The sequence below is a fragment of the Lepus europaeus genome, chromosome 7 (genome assembly GCF_033115175.1).
Source record: "Lepus europaeus isolate LE1 chromosome 7, mLepTim1.pri, whole genome shotgun sequence".
NCBI lineage: Eukaryota > Metazoa > Chordata > Mammalia > Lagomorpha > Leporidae > Lepus > Lepus europaeus.
In genome coordinates, this window is record NC_084833.1 from 10,326,505 (window position 1) to 10,353,005 (window position 26,501).

The 26,501-nt window shown below is 44.8% G+C and overlaps 1 protein-coding gene across 5 annotated transcripts; it reads left to right on the plus strand.

Annotated features, from left to right (window-relative positions):
* The first annotated feature begins 34 nt into the window (after positions 1–34).
* CPSF7 (cleavage and polyadenylation specific factor 7) lies at positions 35–26,501 on the plus strand. Of its 5 annotated transcripts, none has more exons than XM_062196050.1 (10): positions 35–117; positions 744–851; positions 9,973–10,191; positions 11,015–11,118; positions 11,502–11,674; positions 14,763–15,177; positions 15,680–15,798; positions 18,433–18,601; positions 19,243–19,410; positions 24,418–26,501. In XM_062196050.1, exons 2-9 carry the CDS (start codon positions 798–800, stop codon positions 19,403–19,405), a joined length of 1,416 nt encoding a protein of 471 aa, XP_062052034.1. In that variant the 5' UTR covers positions 35–117; positions 744–797; the 3' UTR covers positions 19,406–19,410; positions 24,418–26,501. The 5 variants fall into 5 exon arrangements, with proteins under 5 accessions (XP_062052034.1, XP_062052035.1, XP_062052036.1 ...); XM_062196051.1 differs by lacking the exon at positions 35–117 and adding an exon at positions 150–233; XM_062196052.1 differs by lacking the exon at positions 35–117 and adding an exon at positions 170–190.

A 26,501-nucleotide genomic window follows, 5' to 3' on the forward strand; every position in this document is an offset into this window, starting at 1 on the left:
TATGGCGGAAGTGGCGCTGCGTGTGACGCCGCCGGCGGGGGGCGGGGCCTGGGGCGGAGAGCGGTTCGCGCGCTTCGGGCCTAGTCCGGACCTGCCGCCGCTGCCGCCATATTCCCGGTAACGGGGGCGCGCGGCCGGGGGCCGGCTGGGCCGGAAGAAGGGCCGGGGCCGACGCTGAGGCGGGGAGGGGGTCGGTTGAGCTTAGGGCGGCCGGAGTCGGCGAGCGGAGGGAGGTGCGGGTCTTTGAGGGAGGGGCCAAGCGCGCCGGGCCGGGTCTGTGGGGAGGGAGTGGGACAGGCCCAGCCCGGGGGCGAGGATTGGGCCGGGATGAGAGGCAGAGGCGGAGGAAGCTCTGGGGCCCAGAGGCGCTGAGGCCGGGGTCGCCTCGGGGCCTAGGCAGGTGCGGGCAGGCTGGGCCTGCGGGCATCGCCGCCCTGTTCTTCGCAGCCCTGCCCGAAGGCCCCTGGGGGCCGAGGCCTGGACTCTCCTGTCGCGCCACCGGCAGCTGCGGCGCCGACGCGGCGCCCCCCGGGCCGGGCCCGAGGGTGATGGGCAGCGAGCCCCGCGAGCCCGGGCGGCCCGGGAGGGCGGGGGGCGGCGCGAGCCCGGGGGCGGGGCGGGTGGGGCCGGGCTCGGCAGCGGGGATGCTGCGTCTCTGGAGACGGGATGGTGGCAACCACTGCCCTGCTCTCGGGCCGGGCCCCTCGTGCCTTCTGATTGTTGCCCTCTTCTGACTACCACAGTGGCGTCTTTCTCACTTCGTCCATTCTCCGGGCTCGAGAGCTTCCTTCGGAGCCATGTCAGAAGGAGTGGACTTGATTGACATATACGCTGATGAGGAGTTCAACCAGGTGAGAGGGTGCGGGTGGTCCTTGAGCGTTGGGGTTTTCCTCGATCGGCCGAGGAATCATTTCCAGTAACTCGCACCCGTTTCACGATGTGCCAGTGCCAAGCTGTGCCAGTCCGAGTCTTGAACACAACTCTGGAGTCCGAAATTTTCCCCCTAGCGGAGACTTTAAAGGTTACTGAGTATCCTGCTTAATGTTAATTTGAACCTTCAGGCTTAATTTTGAAGGGTTTGATTTAAGAGCATATAAAAATCAACTGTAATAGAATGGTGAATCAACCTGTGGAACTTGCTCCCCAAGGAAGCAAGAGTTGGGTGGCAGTCTCCTCAAAGACTTAACACACTTAAAAATCGGAATTATGTTTGCTGCGGGTTCGTGAGAACAATGTTGATAGCTGTTTGGTCTGGCAGACTAGCTGGAGAAATGTCCCCTCCAGCATGAAGATATGAAGGCACTGCACTTGAGATACTTTAACGTTCAGTTTTGCTCCATTGCAATTGTTTTGAGTTGAGTCTTTTATAAGTAGCTTGACTCCAGTCTTGAGAAGTACATCGACATTTTAATGTAATAAATTTTGTGTATTGTTCTCGGGAGAGAAAGGTAAAGAACATTGGGCAAAGTAGCTAAAAAGCAGATGAAGACCCATTCACATATCCTAAGTTGGAAGTGATTGTCTCTCTATGTTTTTATTTCACCAGAGAATGTTGTATATTTTTAATAGCTGTTTTCCTACGTCCTTGTTAAACTGGCATCATCTACATATGACCACTTAAATACATGATGTTTTTCTAACTTCAGACAAGTCAAATAATTATGGATCAAAGAGAAGAGTTCAGTATGTTCATTTAGTTACAAGACCATTGCTTTCCTGAGTTTTCGATGTCCTTTAAGTCAGACTTTTACCAATTCTTTGTATGGGTTTTTTCCTTTTTTCTTTCTTTCTTTCTTTCTTTGTGTTTGTTTTTTGTTTTGTTTTGGTTTTTTTTAGAGATTTATTTGAAAGAGTTACAGAGAGAGAGGAGAGGCAGAGAGAGAGAGGGCTTCCATCTAATGGTTCACTCCCCAATTGGCCACAATGGCTGGAGCTGCACCGATTTGATCTGAAGCCAGGAGCTTCTTCCAGGTCTCCCATGTGGTTGCAGGGGCCCAAGGACTTGGGCCATCTTCTGCTTTCCCAGGCCATAACAGAGAACTGGATTGGAAGTGGAGCCAGCCTGGTCTTAAACCATGTGGGAAGCCAGGGCTTCAGGATAGGCCGTGAACCTGCTGTACCACAGTGCTGGCCCTGTGGTTCTTTTGTTTTTCTTTACAAGATAACAGGAGAATAAAGCCCTCTAGTTCTTTTCTGTCTTTAATGAAACTTTTCTCTGTGTGTGTGATTCCTTATCTATGGATTGATAACAATGGTACTGATTCACTTTGGGAAATAGGCAGAACAGGGTCCTTGATCACAAGTCACATTTGGTCTGAGGAAGTAAGATTTTAAGTTTTTAAGCGATACTACTCATAGGTGAATACTGCCCAGTATTCACTGCTCTGTTAGGGTTGACACTGATCTTAGCAATTTGTTCTCTTTAATTTAAAAAGAACTTTTTTTTTTAAAAAAAATTATCTGAGAGAGGCCAAAAGGAGTATTTAGATTCTAATAGACATTTTATACAAATGACGTAGAATTTTTGATACTGGGCAAGTTGAAGAAAATGTAGGGTTTTTTTTTTTTTTTTTTTTGGACAGTGAGACAGAGAGAAAGGTCTTACTTTTGCCATTGGTTCACCCTCCAATGGCCGCCGCGGTTGGCGCGCTGCGGCGAGCACACCGCGCTGATCCGATGGCAGGAGCCAGGTGCTTCTCCTGGTCTCCCATGGGGTGCAGGGCCCAAGCACTTGGGCCATCCTCCACTGCACTCCCTGCCACAGCAGAGAGCTGGCCTGGAAGAGGGGCAACCGGGATAGAATCCGGCGCCCCGACCAGGACTAGAACCCGGTGTGCCGGTGTCACAACGCGGAGGATTAGCCTGTTGAGCCACGGTGCTGGCGAAAATGTAGATTTTTGAATGCCTTATGTCTTGTGGAAGGTAAAGGAATGGGCACTCTTCCCCACCCCCCCATACATGAGTTAATTTTTGGCAAAGCTGGTTTTAGTGAAATCTGGAAACTGCTACAAAATGGCAAAAACCCTTGTCTGGCTAGGGTGTTAGACACTGGCTTGGTTGGAAGATATCCATTACAATTTGTGTTTTAGAACGTTTCAAGCATGTTACTGATTTGGCCCAAGCTGGGCCATGTACCTTGGTCCCCAGCTTTATACAGTTTATGGTAAGACCCTAGTGGTGCTTATTCCCTTAATGTTTAAAAAACAATATACTGCAAAAGCCTCTTTTGCAGTGCTAACGTATTCCTGTTACATTGGATAACCTGGAATTCCCAGTTGTTCTCTTGGGCTGGAAAGAATAACTCTGGAAAGGTAACTGAGCCCTGCCACTCCTTGTGTTTTGGCCTCTTCCTTGTGCGGAGGCAGACATTGCACAGTAGTAAGTGGTTCTCTCACTGTGGTACCCACAGTATATAAGTGGTTGTCTTACTTGAATCAGCAAGTATTTATTAAGTTTCTTCTGTTTACTAAGCATGTGTCAGGACTAATGAGGTAAAGAGAAAAAATTGAATCCCTGTACCCAAAACAGTACTCCAAACAGGTTCCGGTCCTGGTGGGTGAGAATGGACAGTGACAATGGAGAGTAATAGGTACAGCGATGGGGAAGGGGGATGTGAGATGAGAGCCCTGAGAATTGTCATAAGACCAAACACTTGAATCATGGTTACAATTAAAAGAAACAATGGTATCAAGTTGGTTGCTGAGAAAAAATAGGCTAGTTACTTTCCCCAGAAAGACAGGGGTTAAAATATAGGGACATTGAGGGGCCTAGTGGCCTGGGCTGTGGCACAGTGGGTTAACGCCCTGGCCTGAAGCACCGGCTTCCGTATGGGTGCCGGTTCAAGACCCAGCTGCTCCACTTCCGATCCAGCTCTCTGCTATGGCCTGGGAAAGCGGTAGAGGATGGCCCGAGTCCTTGGGCCCCTGCACCCACGTGGGAAACTGGGAAGAAGCTCCTGGCTCCTGGCTTCGGATTGGTGCAGCTCCGGCCGTTACAGCATCTGGGGAGTGAACCATCGGATGGAAGATTCTCTCTCTCTCTCTGCCTCTCTCTGTGTGTAACTCTGACTTTCAAATAAATAAATAAATAAATCTTTAAAAAAATATATAGGGACATTGAGCATACAAGTGGAGAAAATCCTATATTAAAGTTCCCTTTTGTTTACTAAGCACTTGAGACATCACAGTTCTGTCCATGCCTTTGAGCACAATTCTCCCTGAGATACTTATTTAGTATTAAATATGTATATTCTCTTTAATCTGGGATGAAGCTTTCAAAGTTAGTGCATTTTTTTTTTTTTCACTTAAACTCTTAACCTAATTCACTGCATAAATCATCAACTTTGGTAATTGGAAAAACCTCATACACTTGGTGATGCTAGCATATTTAAATACAAACACAGCTTGATACCTTGTTTCTTCAGTAGAACCCTTAAGGAGTCTGCCCTAAACAGTTCCCACCAACTTCTCTGACCTGATGCTCAGAGGCCAAGAGAGGTCTTTTGAATCTTGTGACAGTTTTGTGTTCATTGAATCCTTTTGTTTCTAAACAGATCTTTAAGATTTATTTATTTGAAAGGCAGAGTTACAGAAAGGCAGAACCATCTACTGGTTCACTCGCCAAATGTCTGTAATGGCCAGAGCTGGGCTAATCTTTCTACTTGAAAGAGTATATTGGTTGCATAAGTTTACAGTATGAAGTATTTCCTGGTGATGACATTTAGTTTCTGAGCAGTCCATATTGGGGTGTTACTTCATTCTATAATTTTCAGTGATCATTTTTATATTACCACTTAGAAACATCTCTGAGTCACAGCTGCTGCATGAAAGAAATCCCAGTTTGGCTCCATTGAGTATCCAAGCTGATATATATCCTTATTCTCTTCAAATTTCATTTGAAAATTCTTGATTTGGGTAGGGGAAGAACCTTGGTGTGATGTATAATTGTCCCTTGGTATCTTCAGAGGATTGATTCTGGGCCACCCCTTCCCTGTGGATCTTCAGATCCCTTATGTGAAATGGTGTAGTGGAAGTAAATAATTGTTATGACATTTTTTTTTTATCTTTTAATTTAAAAAAAAATAAATTTATCCTTTTAAATTCCTTAAACTTGTTTTATTTGAGAAGCAGAGCAATATAGACATCCCACCCACTGATTTCACCTCCCAAATACCAGGAACTAAGACTTAATACAGGTCTCCCATGTAGGTCGCAGTGACCCAAGTACTTGAACCTTCACTTGTTGCCTCCCAGGACACAAGTCAGCAGACAGCCAGAATCAGGAATCTAGTCAGGACTTGAACCCATTTCCATATGAAATGCAGGTGTTCCAAATGACAACTGCTGTGCCTGAAAGAAGAGAGAGAGCTTCTGTTTACTGGTTCAAGCCTCAGATGTCAACAGCAGCTGAAGCTGGGCCAGGCAGAAGCCAGAAGCCATGTGGGTTTCAGAAAATGAAACATGAGGCATTATCCAGTGCTTTCTAGGTGTATTAGCAGGAAGCTGGATCTGAAGCGGAGCAGCCAGGACTCATACTGCCACTAAGGAATGCAGGTGTTTCAGGGGACCCTGCAACTTGCCATGCCATGATGCCTGTTCCTCCCCCAAATATTTTTCATCCATAGTTGTATCCACGCAGGACCTGCAGGTATCAAGGGCTTACTCATGTGATCTAAAGATTAGAACATCGTTAGGATCAGGTGACTTTACTTTGAACCACAAGGGCAAATCACCCTACCTGCTTTGTGAGTAGATAGTGATTTGTTTAGATTTAGAGTGGTTTGGAAGTAGAAAGGTTGTGAAATATGAAGGTTTCTTATACATCAAATGTCATTAGTAGCCCCAGACCTCGCTTTTCTCAAGTTGTTATCTACCCTCATGCTCTACTGTTCCCTTCTCTCCTTGTACTTCTGTGTCCTGAGTTTTTTTGTTTTGTTTTTTAAAGATTTATTTTATTCGAAAGGCAGAGTTACAGAGGGGTGGAGTGGTGGTCATCAATCCATTCACTCTGGGCCAGGCCCAAGTTAGGAGCCAGGAGCTTCTTCAGGTCTCCCATGTGGGTGCAGGGGCCCAAGGACTTGGGCCATGCTGTCTTCTCAGGTGCATTAGCAGGGAGCTGGATTCAAGTAAGACCCCAGCGGGCACTCCTGGGATGCCGGCATTGCAGGCAGCAGCTTAACCCATTATGCATGGTACCGGCCCCTGGACCCTGTTTTTACAGATCCTTTTGTATAGGCTTGGCTATGCAGAAAATCAAACATGAGGCATTATCCAGTGCTTTTCTGGAACTTTGGCTCTGTTGCCATTCCCTCTGTCATACTTGTATGAGGTTTAAGCCTTTCTTCTGTGGGGTTTCTTACACTATTTGTAATATTTTAGTTTATTTACATGTTTTAGGAAGTAGAATCCTTCCTTTTCACTATCAGAACAATTCAAGATCATTTTCTTACTGTCTTCTTCCACTATAATTCAGGTAAACTGAAAAAGTAAAAGATTATTTCCAAAGTTTGTGATGGATGAGGATTACAAAAGTTCTGTGTATGGACTGGCTCTCTGATGTAGTAGGTTAAGCATCCACCTGAGGCACCAGCATCCCATATGGGTGCCAGTTTGAATCCCAGCTGCTCCACTTCCAATCCATCTCTCTGTTAATGGCTTGGGAAAGCAGGATGGCTCAAGTCCTTGGGTCCCTGCATCTGTGTGGGAGACCTGGAAGAAGCTCCTAGCTCCTGGCTTTGGCCTGGCTCAGCTCCAGCTGTTGAGCCATTTGGGAAGTGAATCAGTGGATGGAAGACCTGTCTCTCCCTGTTTTCTCTCTGTAACTCTGCCTCTCAAGTAAACAAGTCTTTTTTTTTTTTTTTTTTTTTTTAAGAAAACTTTTTAAGAAAAAGTTCTGTGTGTATGTTTGGCCATGGATTTCTGCTCTAGTCTCAATTCAGCACCAGGAGTTCTTGTGATGATACTGGAAGGAGAAAGTTACTGGAGCTGCCTGTCCTATGTTAGAGAAATTGTTTCTTAACTTAAGTGCATTCTTTCTTTGCTTTTTAAAAAGGTAACAGCAATATGAATGAGTTAGTTTCTCTAAAACACATTGAACTTCTTACTGTCTGTCATTTTGGCAGCATCATCGTTAGCAATGTGTGAACGTTTGGAAATGTTATCTTGTGGTTTGAGAAGTTTTGGTATATAATAATACATGTCTATTTGTATAACAGATAAAGTGCAAATTATATTTATTTATTTAAGAGGTAGAGTTACAGAGAGGGAGAGTCAGAGAGAAAGGTCTTCCATCTGCTGGTTCATTCCCCAGTTGGCCACAGTAGCTGGAGCTGGCTGATCAGGAGCCAGGAGCTTCTTCCAGATCTCCCATGTAGGTGTAGGGGCCCAAACACTTGGGCTGTCTTCTGCTGCTTTCTCAGGCCATAGCGGAAAGCTGGATTGGAAGAGGAGCAGCCAGGACATGAACTGGCGCCCATACGGGATGCTGGTGCAGCAGGCAGAGGTGTAGCCTGCTGTTGCACAGCACCAGCCCCAGGTGTGCATCTTTTTTTCTTCCAGAATGTCTTTTTTTTTTTTTTTTTTTTGCCAGAGTAGACAGAGAGAGAGAGACAGAGAGAAAGGTCTTCCTTTGCCATTGGTTCACCCTCCAATGGCCACCACGGCTGGTGCACTGTGGCCGGCGCACCGCGCTGATCCGAAGGCAGGAACCAGGTGCTTATCCTGGTCTCCCAATGGATGCAGGGCCCAAGCACTTGGGCCATCCTCCATTGCACTCCTGGGCCACAGCAGAGAGCTGGCCTGGAAGAGGGGCAACCGGGACAGAATCCGGCGCCCCGACCGGGACTAGAACCCGGTGTGCTGGCGCCACAAGGCGGAGGATTGGCCCGCCATTCATATTGTAAATGCTTATTTTGGCTCAACTTATTATGTGATATATTGTTCTTATTTTTTTATTTGAAAGAGATTTTCCATCTATTAGTTACTCCCTGGATTTCCACAACCCTGGGGCTGGGCCAGGCTGAATCTAGGAGCCCAGAACTCAGTCCAGTCTCCTTTGTGGGTGGCAGGTACCCAAGTAATAGAGCCATCACCTGCTGCTCCCTGGGTGCACAGTAGCAGAAAGCTGGAATCAGGAACAGAGTGAAGAACGGAACCCAGGCAAGGGGGATGCCAGCATCACAGGTAGCATCTTTACTAGACCAGATGCCCACCCCTGGTAGAGGTTCTTATTTTCTGAACCTTACACTTTAGATAACTTAAAGTGTTTTTTGTGTCATTAGACATCTTTGGTATAGCTCAAACATGTCTCCTATATAAGTGTTAACATAATCTATTGGGTCTGCATATCACTTGAGAAATAGAACTTAGGGGAGCATGTGTTTGGCCTAGTGGTTAGAACACCCATATCCCATGTTGGAATGCCTGGGTTCTAGTCTCAGTTCTCACTCTCGATTCTAGTTTCATGCTAATACAGACCTTCAGGGCAGCAATGATGGCTCAAGTGGTTGGGTCCCTGCCATTCCTGTGGGAAACTGGGTTGAATTCCTAACTCCTGGTGTCAGCCTGGCCTAGTCTCAGCCCTGGCTATTGCGAGAATTTGGGAAGTGAGCAGATAGGAGTGCTGTCTCTGTTTCACTCTCAAATAATAATATTGAAATGAGAGAGAAATAGAACTTAAGAAAACCCACTAAAGTTGTTCTCTTCCCTTTTATTCTTTTAATGTTTCATTGATGGTTATTAGAAAAATGAGGTGGCTGGCGCCGCGGCTCACTAGGCTAATCCTCTGCCTTGCGGCACCGGCACACCGGGTTCTAGTCCCGGTCAGGGTGCCGGATTCTGTCCCAGTTGCCCCTCTTCCAGGCCAGCTCTCTGCTGTGGCCCAGGAGTGCAGTGGAGGATGGCCAAGTGCTTGGGCCCTGCACTCACATGGGAGACCAGGAGAAGCACCTGGTTCCTGCCATCGGATCAGCACAGTGCACCCGCCACAGCGCGCCAGCCGCGGCGGCCATTGGAGGGTGAACCAACGGCAAAGGAAGACCTTTCTCTCTTTCTCTCTCACTGTCCACTCTGCCTGTCCAAAAAAAAAAGAAAGAAAAAGAAAAAAAAATGAGGTATTACTGTGGACTTGAGAACTTCCTTAAAACCACTTGTATAAATTGAAGGGTTTAATTGAATAAGTCCCAGTCTTTTTTGTTCTTTGGTACCAATTTTAGCATGTTTTTCCCTTGCTTTATATAAATTTACTCTATTTCCTGTTAAATACTTATTGTCAGTTTTATATAAAACTTATTTTAGAAATAGTATAAGATGTTGAAAATAACTTTTCATTGGTGTATCACAGATGTAGTTTTTGAAAACTGACCTCATTGATAATAGTAGCAGATATATGTAGTGTGTTCTTAGTTTGCTTATTTATTCACCATGTGCCTTTTGAAAAACAAAATTTTTTAAAATTTATTTATTTAAGAGGCAGAGAGAGAGAGAGCTTCCGTCTATTAGTTTACTCCCCAAATACTTGACACAGCCAGAGCTGAACCAGGCTGAGGCTGGGAGACAAGAACTCAGTCCCTGTCTCCTACATGGATGGCAGGAATTCAACGACTTGAACCATCACCTGCCTCTTCCCACGGTCTGCATTAGCAGAAAGCTGATATTAGGAGCAGAGGTAGGGACACAGTGTGTTAACCACCACACCAAATGCCAGCTCCTTGCCATATGCCTTTTGATTCTCATAGGTTGCTAAAGTGAGAAACATTACAAACAATTAGGAGTCTTGGGAGAAAAAAACAACCTAAGCAGAATTAAGTGATGTAGTGTACAGTGAAGTTTTTCTTACCTTGTTTTCTAGAGTAAGAAAAGGAAGTTTTATATATTGTTTTACAAAGTATTTGACAGGATTCTAAGTGAGTTAGAGTGAAATGGAATGAGCAGAAGGAAAGGTTTGCAAACTGCCTTTTGCTGACTCCTCTCCTAGGACCCAGAGTTCAACAACACAGATCAGATTGACCTGTATGATGATGTGCTGACAGCCACCTCACAACCCTCAGACGACAGAAGTAGCAGCACTGAGCCCCCGCCTCCTGTTCGCCAGGAGCCTTCTCCCAAGCCCAACAACAAGACTCCTGCAATTCTGTATACCTACAGTGGCCTGCGGAACAGACGAGCTGCAGTCTATGTGGGCAGCTTTTCCTGGGTGAGCATGGGTAACCAAAAAGGTTTATGGGTGGGCTGGAGGGAGAGCACTGGGAGGTAATGGCATTTTCAGAAACCACTGTTGCACTGTTTTGTGCTCTGATGGGGTTGGATTTCTTTTTCCTGGGATCAGGTTGGATTGATCTCTGAAAGAGAACTATCCTGAGGACGTACTGGTGCTGAAGAAAGCAATGATTAAGTGGGTAGTTGCCTTTTCTGCCATCTTGTTACTGCCCCTGACCCTAGGGCTTTATGTCTAGCAGGGTCATATGTGGGATGAGATTTAGTGAACACCTTGAACTCGTGGTGGTCTGTATTATAGTGGGTTATGGGGATCAAAAAAAGACTTTGATAGCTATTGTACACTTGGGGTAGGAGGTGACTGTCGTTCTGAAAAAGTTACTGTGTGACATACTTTGGCGCTGGTGTTAAGGGTGGTTTTTCCAAGTTATGAAATGTATATACTGAGGTAAAAGTTCTGGCAGTGGTAAACCTAGCCTGCCAGGTCTTAATTCAAAGTTGTTAGCAATCGGTGTTTGGACCGATGACCAGCCAGACCAATTGACAGTCAAAGTTAAGATAGGTTTTAATCTTCTTAATCTTTAAAGTTGGAGGTTGGGAGGGGTGGTCATTTTGGAATTCTGTATGGGTGAGGACAATAAAAAAAGCCTACACTCATTGAAATACTGCTGGACTTTGGGATTCCTCTGGGAGGTCATGGTTGTGGCCAGAATCCTAGGTTTGGGGGTAGGGTTTGGGACATTATGGGGGCAGGGGGCATGTAGCTCTTGACATTTCTTCCTTTTTCATCTTGCCGGCCCCAGTGGACCACAGACCAGCAGCTGATCCAGGTTATTCGCTCTATAGGAGTCTATGATGTGGTGGAGTTGAAATTTGCAGAGAATCGAGCAAATGGCCAGTCCAAAGGGTGAGGTCTGGATTTGCGAAGCCCCTTTTAGTTTGTCACCATTGGGATAACAGATCTGCACTGTGTTTTGGCCCTGAAATTTTAATCCCTCCCACCCCTGGCCCAGCTTCCTGCCTTGGTTTTGCAACCTGCCTTAAAATGAGCACCTGCCTAGCTACCATGTACTAGGGTGTCTGTTTGTTGAGGAGCAACAAATGCTTATTTTTAATTCCAAAAGATAGGGAGATTGTTGGCTGACACCTTTTTGTTGTTCATAGGTGTATGTGTGTATTTAATTTAGTGAGAATGCTTTACCAGTTTTTACTCAAAGTGGAAGAGAATTTCTTTGTTTTTCTCTCAGTTGCCTAGTAGATTTCACTCATTGTTAATTTCTCTTTCTCAAGGTATGCTGAGGTGGTGGTAGCCTCTGAAAACTCTGTCCACAAATTGTTGGAACTTCTTCCAGGAAAAGTTCTTAATGGAGAAAAAGTGGATGTGAGGCCGGCCACCCGGCAGAACCTATCACAGTTTGAGGCACAGGCTCGGAAACGTGAGTGCGTCCGAGTCCCAAGAGGGGGTACGTGGAGACCATCTGTATGAAGGGGGGGAATTTTGTGGGTTTGTTTTCTGTGATGTGGATTCAGCCTACAATGTGGAGTTTGGGGGATTTTGATGGTGACTGTGGGTAGTGGCATGGTTGATAGGTAGCCCAAAAAAAGTGAGGTGTGTGTAGAAGACAGCACTATGCTGGGAGTCAGGTAGGTTCAGGTTAGTTTGGTTCTTCCGCTAACTTATTGTGTGACCTTGAGGAATCAGTTTACTGCTTAGTAAGGCCAGTTTTCCCCTCTGAACTAATAATGTGATGTTTCAAATTCCTGTCAACCCTAAATTTTGTGTTTTTATCTAAACGTTCATATACAGTAAGTGGACTTTATTGTAATATATGCCTCTTTCTAATAAAATTACCAAGAATCAGCCACCCCAAAAATGTTGATGTATCAAGAGGACTGTGATCCTGTTATAAACATATGTATTTCATTAGTAAAGGAAGTCGCGGGGCCAGTGCAGTGAAGTAGTGGACTGGGCCTCTAGTTTGTGTCCTGGCTGTTCCTCTTCCGATCTGGCTCTCTGCTATGGCCTGGGAGAACAGTGGAGGGTGGCCCAAGTATTTGGGTCCCTGCACCTGCGTGGGAGACCCAGAAGAGACTTCTGCTCCAGTCTTTGGATTGGCTCAGCTCTGGTTGTTGCAGCCATTTGGGGAGTGGACCAACAGATGGAGGACCTTCTCTATCTCCGTCTCTTTGTAACTCTACCTCTCGAAGGGATAGGTAAAATATTTTGTTTTTTAAAAAGGCAGCATAACTACCTTAGCTTGATGACAGTGTCCCTTAAATTTGTCTTATTCCCTTATGCCACCTTCTTACTCTAATTTGGTTTCCCAACTAGGCTTTCTTGCTGGGAAGAGTGCACTGACCAGCGGACAGAAGTATTCCAGTCTGCTTGGCAGTTATATTTCTCATTGTAAATTAATAAATCGGCATTCTGGTTTATGAATCAGTCTCTTTTGAGTTTGGTTAGCATGAATCAACCTCCTAAGACCTAATCATTCATTGGTGAACTGTAAAATTGACTTTCCAAACCTGTGGAAGACTGAGAACCAGACATCGGATTGTCCTGACCACAAGGTGCTACCACCCTGCAGGGCCCTGCCTCAGACAGCCAGCTACAAAGATGGGGATGGCAGAGGTCCATTACCTATATCCTGTCATGGCCTAAGTCCAGCTCTCAAAATAGAGCAAAATGGATGTATCCTCAGGTGGAAATATGGCCGTTTCTTTCTTGCATAGGAACAACTGTTCTTTCAACTAGATTGTGAGCCTGGGTGACTATTGTGGGCTCCCATTGTTCTGTATTACGTTAAGGCACACACTTTTCTTCCTTGAAAACTTGCATTTTCAAGTTCCTTCTGTTTCAGAGTCTTTCTGATTCAGCCATTTCCTGACTTTGCTAAGATGCATACTTTTATAACTACACTGAGATAACATTTTCACCTTTCTTTTTTTTTTTTTTTCTAAAGATCTTCCTTTTTCCGTTGGTTCACCTCCCCAAGTGGCCTCCACGGCTAGCACGCTACGGCCGGTGCACTGTGCCGATCTGAAGTCAGGAGCCAGGTGCTTCCTCCTGGTCTCCCATGTGGGTTCAGGGCCCAAGCACTTGAGCCATCCTTCACTGCCTTCCTGGGCCACAGCAGAGAGCTGGACTGGAAGAGAAGCAGCTGGGACTAGAACCCGGTGTGCCGGCGCCGCAGGCGGAGGATTAGCCTAGTGAGCTGCGGCGCCGGCCATATTTTCACCTTTCTACTCAGCTATTTACTCCTTGGTGTTACCTTTCTTGCTGAAAAGAAAATGATTGCTGTGGACTCCTGCTTAAAAATGGTTGCTTTTCTGGGGACATTTCTTGCAGATGTGGGAACAGTAGCTGGGAAGAGATTAACCATCAGGAATACACTTGCTTAAAACCTTTCTTCAGTTTATGAGAATCTAGGAAGGAGGAAGTTGCCATGTGTGTGAGAGGTTAAAGAACCCAACAGTGCTGTGATAGCACTGGCAGTATACTGTAGTAGAGAAAGTGGTTGGAAGTGTAGCTGATTTTACCATAGGCTCTACTCAGAAGTTAGGATTGACTATTGAGTTTAATTAAAATTTATTCCCTCTCTCTAATTTACCAGGGTAATCCTGATTAATAGAGCAGAACATGACTGCATGGTCATGGGAATCTGGTGGGACAGAGATGCTGTTGGCAGCAAATGTGGAGGGAAAGTAGAGCATACCTTAACCCAGTGACTTGACAGTGTCAGAAGCCATGCTTCCACCTATGTACCAGCATGATCTTAGCCTGTGTTGTACACTAGCCTGCTATGTTCCTGGCAGGCTACCCTGAGGGGTTGAAATGAAGTAGCATTTCTCTAGGTTTGAGCCATGTTTTATACCAAGCTTTTGTTAAAGAGTTCCTGCTGTCAGCTGTATGCCATCTGCTCATTCTGTGGGCAGATCATTTCTTGGCTTATCTTCTGTTTTATCTTTACCTCTCACTTAACCTCCAATCTACCACTCTTCATGTGAATCTCTTTCCCACTGAAATCACACTTTGGGTTTGTGGATAAAGTGCTACCAATTCCCTGCCTTTCCCTTTTTTCCTTCCTAACTACAGCACTGTGGCAGAGAGAACATTGCAAATGTGCAACTAGATGAAGAATGTGAACTAGTTAATACTGATCTAAGGAGAGAGGCTTGAACTCTTTAAGGGATGTGGAATTTCAAGTCAACAGGAATTAAATTGAGCATCAATGAACTTGTTTCCTCCTAGGTCATTAGGATCCTTCTGCATTTAAAAATAGGAAACAAATCTAAGGATGAATTAAATGTGTTCCGAATCACTCAGTTCTGGATAAAAACAGGCATCCTTTGGCATACATGATTTAGGGTGGTATTACTTCCTGGGTGTATGTCTTAACTGAGATGCTTTTGATCTCTTTTTCCACAGCCAAAGAAAAGGTGATGGATGATGTTACCTTCTTTCTCAGCTGCTTCCTCAGTGTGGTGTCTCATGACTTGCTGAGATGTCTGAACCATGGGCAATAACATTGGCTCTGTTGTACTTTGCAGGAATACCTCCACGTGCCCACTCCCGAGAGTCTAGTGATTCTGCAGATGGACGGGCCACACCCTCTGAGAACCTTGTACCCTCATCCGCTCGTGTGGATAAGCCCCCCAGTGTGCTACCCTACTTCAATCGCCCTCCTTCAGCCCTTCCCTTGATGGGTCTGCCCCCACCCCCAATTCCACCCCCACCACCTCTCTCCTCAAGCTTTGGGGTTCCTCCCCCTCCTCCTGGCATCCACTACCAGCATCTCATGCCTCCCCCTCCTCGATTACCTCCTCATCTGGCTGTACCTCCCCCTGGGGCCATCCCACCTGCCCTTCACCTCAATCCAGCCTTCTTCCCCCCACCAAATGCTACAGTGGGGCCTCCACCAGATACTTACATGAAGGCCTCTACACCCTATAACCATCATGGCAGGTAAGGACCATCTTGTGCCTTTTAGATCTAAGCAGGTATAGGAGGGTGCAGAGTGTTAAACATTTTGTTCTCCCTGAAGAAGTGAATACTGAATCCTTGTGTTTTCCCTTGTGGAATCTGTTGTCATAGTGTGGAGTCTTGGGAAATAGTGCACTACACATTTGTTAGTGGCTTTTTTTTTTTTTTTTTTTTTGTGGTACTGGTGGTTTGTTTGCATCTTAACCACTTTACCCAAACCATGTCCTTCAGACCCCCTTTTAAGGAGCTTGATTAAATTGAGTGACAGCTGTGAATGTCTAGCACTGTTGGGTCATGCCAAAATTACAAAAGCATATGATATAAATCCTGTCCTTGAAGAGAAGATGAACACATAAGACACATGAACATGTCCAGAACTATTGAAGACATTATACAGTAGGGCATAATTAAATAACAATACTGTAGTATATGGTGAAAACAGTAAGGGGTGTGGGCAGTCAGGAGTGGTCTTATCTCTGTGCAGCCGAGATTCGGGCCCTCCGCCCTCTACAGTGAGTGAAGCTGAATTTGAAGAGATCATGAAGCGAAACAGAGCAATTTCCAGCAGTGCCATTTCCAAAGCAGTAGCTGGAGCCAGTGCAGGTAATTCACCCTTACCTTTGCTGCTTTCCCATTCCCTTTAGTTTTCCTTTGTTTTGTTGTTTACATTGGGAAAAGTTCAACAAGAACCAGTAGGAACATTGTTATCAAGCGTGGCACACTTTGACAATCAACTTGTAACCTGATTTCTTGGCTTTAGAAAGCACTGGTGTTACTTACTTAGCTTGTTCCTAGACCTGCCTCCATCAGAACCAGCTTAGTACCTAGACTGTATCACCTGATTGTGATATTTGTTGGAGAGTGAAATTCCTGCCTCATGGACATATTGATCTCAACGATTGGTCCAAAGATCTGGTGTCTGTTTAGTGGATCCAGTGTCAGGTATAGTCCTGAAGTTTGTAGGAATTACGTCTTAACCAAATGATGGTTTGATATGGAATCTCATTATATTTGGGAGTCGAGGCAGACATGGTGACCTCCATGTAGCCTTTACTAGAAATAGGCAAGCCTGTTGGGTGTCATGTTATGCCCTTCCAGAAGCCTTACTTTTGCCCTGCTCTCAGGCTTAAATGGGCAGAACAGACAGCTTTGAATATGAAAGCCCTAGGTATGAAATTTTTTGTTTCTGAAAAGAAGGTGCTATAGGAAGTTTCAGGTTCTGGTCTGTGTTTAACTTAGTCATACTCACTTCCTTCCAGTGGATTTCTCACATTAAATGTGATGAATGTGAATGTCTGTAAACTTGTCAATCTTGTAAGAAATAAATTTACCCTAAATATTAACATATATTTTCTGTAATTTTTCATTTTTAGCTGTAAAACTTGACATCTGAATGATTTTTTTTTTTTTTTTTTTGACAGGCAGAGTTAGAGAAAGAGAGAGACAGAGAGAAAGGTCTTCCTTCTGTTGGTTCACCCCCCAAATGACTGCTATGGTCGGCTATCCGAAGCCAGGAGCCAGGTGCTTCTCCTGGTCTCCCATGCAGGTTCAGGGCCCAAGCACTTGGGCCATCCTCCACTGCCTTCCTGGGCCACAGCAGAGAGCTGGACTGGAAGAGGAGCAGCTGGGGACAGAACCCGGGGTGCTGGCGCTGCAGGCGGAGGATTAGCCTAGTGAGCCGCAGCACCAGCCTAAATGATTGTTTTTAAATTTAAAAGTAATACATATTCATTATAACAAGTTAGAAATATACAGAGGAATTTAACAAAAATTATCATTGTTCCTTTTCCCCCCCGCTGGTACCTTCATACTGAGTTGATCAGTAACTGATTGTATCTCCCTTCCTTTTTGATGTTCTCCTTCAGGTCATTCAGACCACATATATTTAGTGAAGGCACCTAGAAAACAGGGAGAAATTCTCTGCCTGGGTAGAGTTGGTATTCTGCTGTTCATGAGCCTCCTTAGGTTCACAGCCCCTCCCGGGTTTCTTAACTCTTGCTGTTGTCTTGCAGAAGCAGCTACAGTCCTTTTTCATTGTACCACTGTCTAGATTCATGCTTTCCTTGTATTCTGTTCTCCATGCTCTTGACTTAGCTCGAAAGTGCAGTGTGCAAGTATGCAAACTGTGACCACTGGCCTTAAGCCAGGCATTGCTCAGATTTGGGAAGTGAAAGGGCTAGTTTTTTATGGCAGCATAACTTTTTAAAAATGTGTATGTACATGTGTATACATGTGATTATAGAATAGAATAGAAGTAATTCATAAAAGTATGCAATGTTAAAAAGTAAAAGTCCTCTATATAAGGACCACCAGTAAGACTCCCTTTTACAATTTACTGTATATTCTTCTGGAGTTTCTTCTGTGCATGTGGCAACATATGTAATTTCGATTATTTTACAAAAATGGGACTTACAGCTCTCTGATGTGGCCTAGGAAGGCAGTGGAGGATGGCCCAGGTGCTTGGGCACCTGCACCCCCATGGGAGACCAGGAAGAAGTACCTAGCTCCTGGCTTCGGATCGGCGTAGCTCTGGCCGTAGCAGCCATGTGGGGGGTGAACCAATGGAAGGAAGACCTTTCTCTCTCTCTCTCTCTCCCTCACTGTCTAACTCTTATCTGTCAAATAAAAAAAAAAAAAAAAGACATAATTTTGCAACTCGTTTTTTTCGTTAATTGTATTTCAGCAACTTATATCAATATATAATATCTAACATTTATTGAGCCCTTACTTTGTGTCTGGTACTATGCTTAACACTTTACATGAATTACTTTGTCTACTTATGAATTTATTTATTTATCTCATGATTTTAACAACTATGTAATATTTATTCCGTAAAACCAATGCTTCTGAATTTATATAGTAAGGCCTTATTGAAGGTTAATACCGCAGATAACAGTGAAACATTCTTACACACATTTATGAACAGAAACGGAACAGTTTTAGTAGAATTACTGGGTCAAAAACTATGTACATTGTTTATTTTAATAGATGTTGTCAGTCATCTTTGGATAGTACTAGTTTGTATTTCCACGAGCAGCATCTGATGTGTCAGATTCTGTGTCGCTGGGATTTAGGTGTCATCCATCCAGTTTTAATACCTGTCACATCTGCCTTGTCATTTTCTAGTGGTTCTGTGGGACAGCTAGTTACTCTTGTTTTTGTCCTCCTGAGCTCTCCTTTAGTCCAGTTATTACTGCCTCTGCTCATCCCTGGCCTTTCCCACCCGTCCCCTGTCAGGGGATTACAGTGATGCGATTGAGACGCTGCTCACAGCCATTGCGGTTATCAAACAGTCCCGGGTCGCCAATGATGAGCGTTGCCGTGTCCTCATCTCCTCTCTTAAGGACTGTCTTCATGGCATTGAGGCCAAGTCCTACAGTGTGGGTGCCAGCGGGAGCTCTTCCAGGTGAGTTGACTGCTTCTGCAGCTGCCAGCCCTGAGCAGCACTTCTCCAGGGATGGGTAGAGGGGAGGAACAAAGCCCAGGGTATTTGGCAAGAACCTAGCTGAATGAATGGACCTAGCCCTTGTGTCTATCAGTTTTCACTAGTGTTGTAATGCATGAAATCTGTTGGGTAAGGCAGTGGACTCACTTAGGAAAAGGAAACCAGATTGGTATAATTAAGAACATGGGCTTTGGAACCACACAGGCTGGGGTTTGAATCCCAGCTCTTTTGCTGACTACCTGTATGACTTTCTTAAATATGGAAGTTAAGTCATCTTTCTGAGTGTTATTTTCCTCATTTTTACAAAAGAGACAATAGTAGTGTTTATCTTACACACCTGGTATAAAGATGAGGTCACATGATACCTGTAAAATTCTTAGCATTGTGCCACATTCATTAATTAATAAGATCTTAACAAATTTAACTGTTAGCATTTTCCCAAATTAGATCAGTTCTCAGAGAGCTGAGCTCATTCTTAGACAATGGATCCATGATAGAAGAATAGGAGACTAGTGAGATAAACACAGGAAGACACCAAAAGAACACAGTCTTGGGAAGATTCTGGTAGGCCTTCTGGGTGAGGCTGAGGATCTTTCTGATAGGAAAAGACATCGGTCCAGGGAGAGGTCACCTAGCCGGTCCCGGGAGAGCAGCAGGAGGCACCGGGATCTGCTTCATAATGAAGATCGGCATGACGACTACTTCCAAGAAAGGAGCCGGGAGCATGAGAGACACCGGGACAGAGAGCGGGATCGGCACCACTGAGAAAGGTGGGAAGAGGTCCATTCCTAGCTGGTGGGTGATCTTGGATGATGAAGGATTATTTATGTTAAAGATCACTTTTTTCCAAAACAGGAAATAAAGGCGCTGGGAGTCAGAAGGGCTTTGATTTAGGTATCGGAAGTCCAGGACAGATTTCCTATTTGTTATGGGGAGTCTAACTGTGAGATTAAGCTATTTTAGCAATTTTTTTTGACTGCCTTACCCTGGTGTCTGGGGGGAGTAATAGCTGAGAGCATCTACAGTCAGATGCCAGAGTTTAAATGCCATCTCCTCCATAACAAGCCATACTGCTTTTCTCTTCTCCAGTTTCCTTGTCTGTAAATGAAAATAATAAAAGCAGGTGTCTCATTGACTTACTGTGTATTTGGCAAAATAATCCATATAAAGCATTTAGTAGTCACTGTGCTTAAAATTCTCCATAAATAATAGCCATTGTTACTATTTTAACCCCACTGTTACTTTTTTTTTTTTTTTTTTTTTTTTTTTTGACAGGCAGAGTGGATAGTGAGAGAGACAGAGAGAAAGGTCTTCCTTTGCTGTTAGTTCACCCTCCAATGGCCACCGCGGCCGGCGCACCGCGCTGATCCGATGGCAGGAGCCAGGTGCTTCTCCTGGTCTCCCATGGGGTGCAGGGCCCAAGCACTTGGGCCATCCTCCACTGCACTCCCTGGCCACAGCAGAGAGCTGGCCTGGAAGAGGGGCAACCGAGATAGAATCTGGTGCCCCAACCGGGACTAGAACCAGGTGTGCCGGCGCCGCAAGGCGGAGGATTAGCCTAGTGAGCTGCGGCGCCGGCCCCACTGTTTTAACTCCACCAAACTTTTGGTTGAAAAAATTGGGAAAATGACCAAGAGAGAAAAGTGTAAGATGCCATTTAGTTTTGAAAGCACAGCAGTAATGATTTTAGGCATTAATATCTATTAAAAAGATTCTGAAAATTGGAATTTTAGTTAGAACTGATCTGAAAAAATATATGTATATAATAGCTTTCTAGACTGGAGAATAATTATTTTTAATGGAAGAATATTTTTGTTTTATGAGAACAGCTTATTGGTAAAAAATTTTAAGCAGAACAAAAGCGAGAGGATTGGTGGCAGGGGGACAGTTAACTCAGATAATGAAGGTTTTATCAGTTAGGATTGGCTGGATCGATGGGCTCTGGCTATGCCACCAGGAATTAGTGGCTCTGTATCTCTCAGCTTCACTGTTCTCTGTGTTTTTGTTTTGTTTTGTTTTGTTTTTTCCTCCATTCTCAAACAGACTCTGTGTTGGGGGGCTGGGGACCAGTAGCTCTGGGTTGTAGCCTATGAGGTTAGCAGTCCCAACTGAAAGAAAGCTAGCAAAAGACTACAGTATGTAAGTGAGCAAGAGCAGTTGCTGTTTCTGAGAAGATCTTTTAATAGTCCAAACTCTGGCTAGCAGAGCCTACAGTAGGTCTTCAAAAAGTTTGTGGAAAATACCTATTATGAAAAAGCTATGCATAGATTTCAAAAGAGAAAAAATATTTATACCAAAATAATCTTCTAATTCGTTTTCCCATGAACATTTTGAAGTACCTACAGATCTGTGGTTCTTGAAGGCTATTGGCATGACGAAGATGACTCAGTGTCTCCCTTTGTAGTTGCAAACTTAGTAAGTCTGTGGGACTCCCCATTTTTCTGTACTACATCAAGTATGTCATGAAGGTGTCCCAATGGTAATTGAGAACGAGGGTGAGGGGAGAGAACAGTAATTTTTTTTTTGATGTTTTGGGGATAGATGGATGACTGAAGAAGGGAAGTGGGAAAAGTAATCCTGACCATGTGTGTCCCTAGACTTTATGAGCAATATCTGGACTATAAACAGAAAAGTCTTCAGCAGTTTGCCTAGAGACAACCTACTAACAAAGGATTCCTCTTTTGTTAGGTAACTGCCCTCTTTGTTATTTGGCATTATCTGCCATTAACAGATTTATAGCTTGGAATTCTTTTTCCATGGGAGGCAAGTAAGTGGGAAGATGAACTGTTAATAATATTTTTTATGAGTCTCTCTTTTCTGTTCTTAAACTAGTCATTTATTCAACAAGATCCTAGAGTACTTGCCATCACTTCACTGGTATCTGCGGTAACACACATAGAATCAGTGGGTTTTAGATTTTGCAGTTGATTGAGTTTTGGTTGGTGCCTACAACCTCTGGAAAGGCAGGCTCCAATGTAGATAGAGCCCACAAATAACTTTAGCTTAATTCAGTCTCTAGGTGTGGAAGGATTTTAGCCGGCAGAGTAGCTCCTGGTTCAGTCCGATCCCTTACTTAGTAGCAGCAGCATTTCCCTCTTCTTGTCTGACCTAACACAGTTGCTAGTGTTACTTGTAAGTCCAAAACCACCACCAGCTGTCATGCAAGCCGCAGTGTGTATGCTTTGGAGCTCACTGGGCTAACAATGACCAGGTGGCTTTGGTCCTGACAGCCTTTTGACAAGGAAATTGTCAGATCCACTGATAGTTCAGTACCTTGGGAATTGCACTTCCCAGTTTGAGCATTAGCTGTCATTTTCTCTTGATTTCTCCTGATTGAATTTCAATGATGAGAAATCCTTTCTTTCAATGGTTGTGCCAAGAATATAGTCACTTGGTGCAGGCCCATGACAAGGTAAGGAAAATGAACTCTGAGGTAGATTTTGCACTTCCCAGCTTCTCCTGGTTTCCCCTTAGATATTTTGACTATTCCATCTGAATAATAAATCAGTCCAAAAAAAACTGAATCAGATTCCCAGACAGTGTCAGTTTCTCACAGTATCATCTGAGGACACTGAATTCCATCTGTAAATACCATGTTGTGGCCTAAGAGGCTTGAGTTGGGGAGATGATGGTTCTCAGGCCTCGTTTACTTAGAGGCCTTAATTTTGCAAGCTGTATGAACAGCAGCCTTCCAGTCAGAGAAGAATTACATTTATATTTTATGAATATGTGTTCCTTGATCATGACCAGAGCGAACAAGAGCAACAACCTTCTTTGTTCATCCTTTCTCTGGATAGGGCCCAGCTAGGGCCTGAAGGCTAATTGATCCACCGAAAGAACAGTCTTTGGTTGTTCTCTGCTTGCAAACATTACCACCAAAGTGACTATAGACCTTTAAGGATTGGGTACTGTAGCTTCTCTTAATGCACAAGTTAACCTCTGCACCTTGCTTTGTGGGAATAGTTAACAAGTTACACCTTTATATCCCTTCCAGGATATGTGTATAAACTTAGGTAACCTGTGGCATTGACTTTTTGTAGTTCTCAGTTATGTCACAGTATTAGGACATCCTATCTGCAATACAGTTACTCTCTTCTAGTTCCTATCTTCTTGAGCCTTTGAAAACTGAGCTTTCTGTTCAGTTTTGTGAAACTGAAAATGCAGTGAGGGCTGTATAGTTTTATCTTACAGCAAAGGGACATACAGTTGTTGAGAGAAACCAAGATGGAGGCCAAATAGATTTCTGGGGCCCCAACCAAAACTAGTGCTGTGTCCTTGTGTAGGAAGATGAGGCGGCAGCATGTGGATCTCTTGTTGAGCAGCGCCACCAGGTCTGGCTCTTTGCTGAAGTGCATATGTAAAGGACGAGCACTCATTTGTAGCTGTGTTGCCAGCCTGAATAGTAGAAATTTTTTTTTTTTTGACAGGCAGAGTGGACAGAGAGAAGAGAGAGAGAGAAAGGTCTTTCTTTTTCGTTGGTTCACCCCCTAATGGCCGCTGCGGCCAGCACACTGCACTGATCCGAAGCCAGGAGCCAGGTGCTTATCCTGGTCTCCCGTGCGGGTGCAGGGCCCAAGGACTTGGGCCATCCTCCACTGCACTCCCGGGCCATAGCAGAGAGCTGGCCTGGAAGAGGGGCAACCGGGACAGAATCTGGCACCCCGACCGGGTCTAGAACCTGGTGTGCTGGCACTGCAGGTAGAGGATTAGCCTATTGAGCCGCGGCGCCGGCCTGAATGTTAGAAGTTCTAAGCCTGAATTTAATTCACTTTTTCTTCTTGGTTACTAATTCTGTTTTATATGGCCAGACTGATGACATCACTACCTGCAGGTTGATACTGCAAGTACTGGACTAAGAGCTGGGTGTATAGGATCCTTAAGTTTGGTGGTGATGTGATAAGTGGCTTGCCCAGACCCTTGCTGTTGGGTGAAAGTTGTTAGCTGTGCTTTTATGGGTTTTTTTTTTAGAGACTGCTGGTGGTTTTCTTTTCCTGCCATGCTCTGCTTTCTGTTCTGACCTGGCCAGGTCACTCCTGCTTGGTATTAGTGTACTTCTTGGTTCCTTACCCATGGCTGTGATCTGGGGAAAGACTTAAAGTCCCTTGAGTTTTAGTATGAGTTGGAAAATCTCTGGTGCTGTGTGTGTTTGTATGCTCCTAAGGATACTGTTCAGAATCAGTTTGAACCAGGGCTGTAAAAGAGAAAACAGATGTTGCAGTTTCCTATGGAAGCGCGTGCTCCCTGCTAGGGCTTCTGGGGTGTTGGGGATTAATGGATTTCATTATGTGCATACCTGTTTTCTTACCATTGTACCTCCCATTTCCAGATTTATTCCCCTTCCCCTTAAGGTAAGCAATGACTTGCTCAGAATAGATTTTCTGAAACAGTATTTAAACTCACCATGTTCCTTTGCAACTTCTTGAAATGTATCGTTTCCATACTTTTCTGGCCAAAAGCTCCTTTTCAGTCAAACTGCTTTCAGAGACCTCATTTTGTTGTCTATGTTTTTTCCCTTAACCTTAAAGTGAGATGTCACTTTTCCCCCCACCCCGTATTCACTGTAGCTTCTCCAACCATTTCCTCACCACTGGCACAATGTCAGACAATTCTGCTTTCTTTCTTTTACTTTCCCAGGCTTACTTACATTCTCTTTCTGTCCATATCCCCTACTTCTTATGTTGTACCTGTAGAAAATGCCATCGTGTTCCTCTAAGCCCCTGTCAATCAGAAAGTAACCTCTAACTTGTATTTTCTTTTTCCTGATGTTTTCATTGCAGGAGTCTGGTTGGAAGCAAATGTTTTTTTAATGGACTTGCATCTCCTCACCTTGATCAGGACTAAAGGACGGAGGCCGCTCCACCCCTTTCCCTTCTTCCAAACCCCTAACTCCCTCCAGACACCCAGGGAATACCCTCTGCCCTACAGGATTGAAGATTGCTTGGCAGCCCGCCCAACCCCACACCTTCTGTTTGCCAGGGGGAAAGAACCTAAAGACTCTTGTGGTTGGGAGGGGTGGCAGACAGGAAGAAAACAACTTGTTCAGGCCCCTGGTCTCCATAGAGAATGGTGCTTTGTCCAAGGAAACGAACGAGTTTCTGACTCTCCAGGAGCAGTTTAGTGGTGAGGTTGATGGGAAGACTTCTTTCCCAAGGAAAATGGATCCTCCATGTGGGGTCTAGGAGAGTGACTGGGTGTGCCAAAATACACCCAGGTTCTCCCTCCGCACTAGATGTGATGGGGCCAAGAGGGTCCACATCCCTTGCTAACATACCACTTGTTTGTTTAACTCCTTTACCTTCCCAGCCCTTTGAGGAGGGACCATGAGAACAGAAGTGACCTTAGGAAAAGGTACTTGTGTTCTTGCTTTCCCTCGCACATACTGACGGTTTCTTTCCCTGACTTCTCAGAGGGCTGAACCTTTTCCACTCCCTACTGCCCAGCCGCCTCAGTGGACTTGCCCCTCCTAGGCAAAGGTGGCCCCTGAGGTCACTTTCTGCTGGGAAGCCTGGCAGAGCCAATTACCACCCTCTGCTGCTTAGTGCTTGGTTGCCTGTTGCAATAACCAGCTCTATTAGGTGTTCCCTTTCCCAGGGGCTTTTCCATTTAACATGTGGAGCCCTTCCCCCATGAAGGCTACTTCCTTGTTTTAGAGGAAGGTACTGCCATTGGGAGATAGGGATTATCAGGACCTCAGTAATGAAGACCCTTTGCAAAATTACCAGGAGGGGTGAGGAAAGAGGCAAGTTGGGCAGAATATGGTCTACTTCCGTAGGCTTTTCTTTTTTCAGGTTTGATGTAAGCATGGGCTTGCATTTCCCAGGTACATACTTTTACTTACTGTGGGATAACCTGGCACTTACAGTAGGCAGGTAAAGTCACAAATTGGTGTCTTTCCATCTTTTGACTATTGACTTAATAACTCCCCTTGCTCTGCCTGGAGGTACTTCCTGCCTCTAATAAGGAGGAAATGGAGCCTGACCAGTGAACTCAGCTCAAAGTTCTAAGGACCAGCACTCTGGGGGCCATTTTCTACATAGGCAACTGGAATTCCTTTTCCTGTAACATCCAAATTGTGATGTGGTTACTGCTGAAGGAGGAGGCAGCAACAGGGTCCTGCAGTACCCTTGGGGTGATGCTACTTCTGCATGCATCTGTGGGGCAAACGACATCTAACGTGAAGAGACGTGGCACGTGAGATGAGACTTGGCATGTGAGACGTAGGGTCGCTGGAGACCCTTCTGGTTCAGAGGGGAGAGACTGAATTGGACTAAACCCTTCCTCTGTTCCCAGCACGTTTCTGACACAGCCCTCAGGCACTGAGGGAGTCCCCCAGGGTTGGAGAGGCACATTCCCTTGGGACAGAGGCTACACTTGTAGCTTTTTTCTCCCTGTCCCCCAACCCTATCCCTACCTCCACTTCAGAACATGGCACCCCACCCAATCAGCCAAGTGTTAAGTGATGTGCTTATCCTCAAAAGCAACTCCGGGTGTCTTTTTAAAATGTAGAGAAAACCAAGTAAGGTGACAGTTTAAGGGGAATAAAATATAGAATACCAGAAAAGCTGTTTGCCCGGAGAATTTCTTTTCTCTCCCCATTTTTGTTTTGTTTCTACTCAATGACACAAATTTTTAGTTTTATTTCCTGATAGCAAAAGGGAAAAAAAACCATCCCCTCCCTCCCCCCAAAAAAAGGCTATGGCCCCCGTCCCCCTGTTGTCGGTGATTTGTTTGTCTTTCTGATAGGTTGAAAATTGTGTAATAAACTTGATGACGCTGTCAATCTTTTATACTGCATTGTATTTTTTTCCTTTTGTAACAAAATATTTTTAAATAATAAATGGGGTGTGAGCTGTTTGTGGAT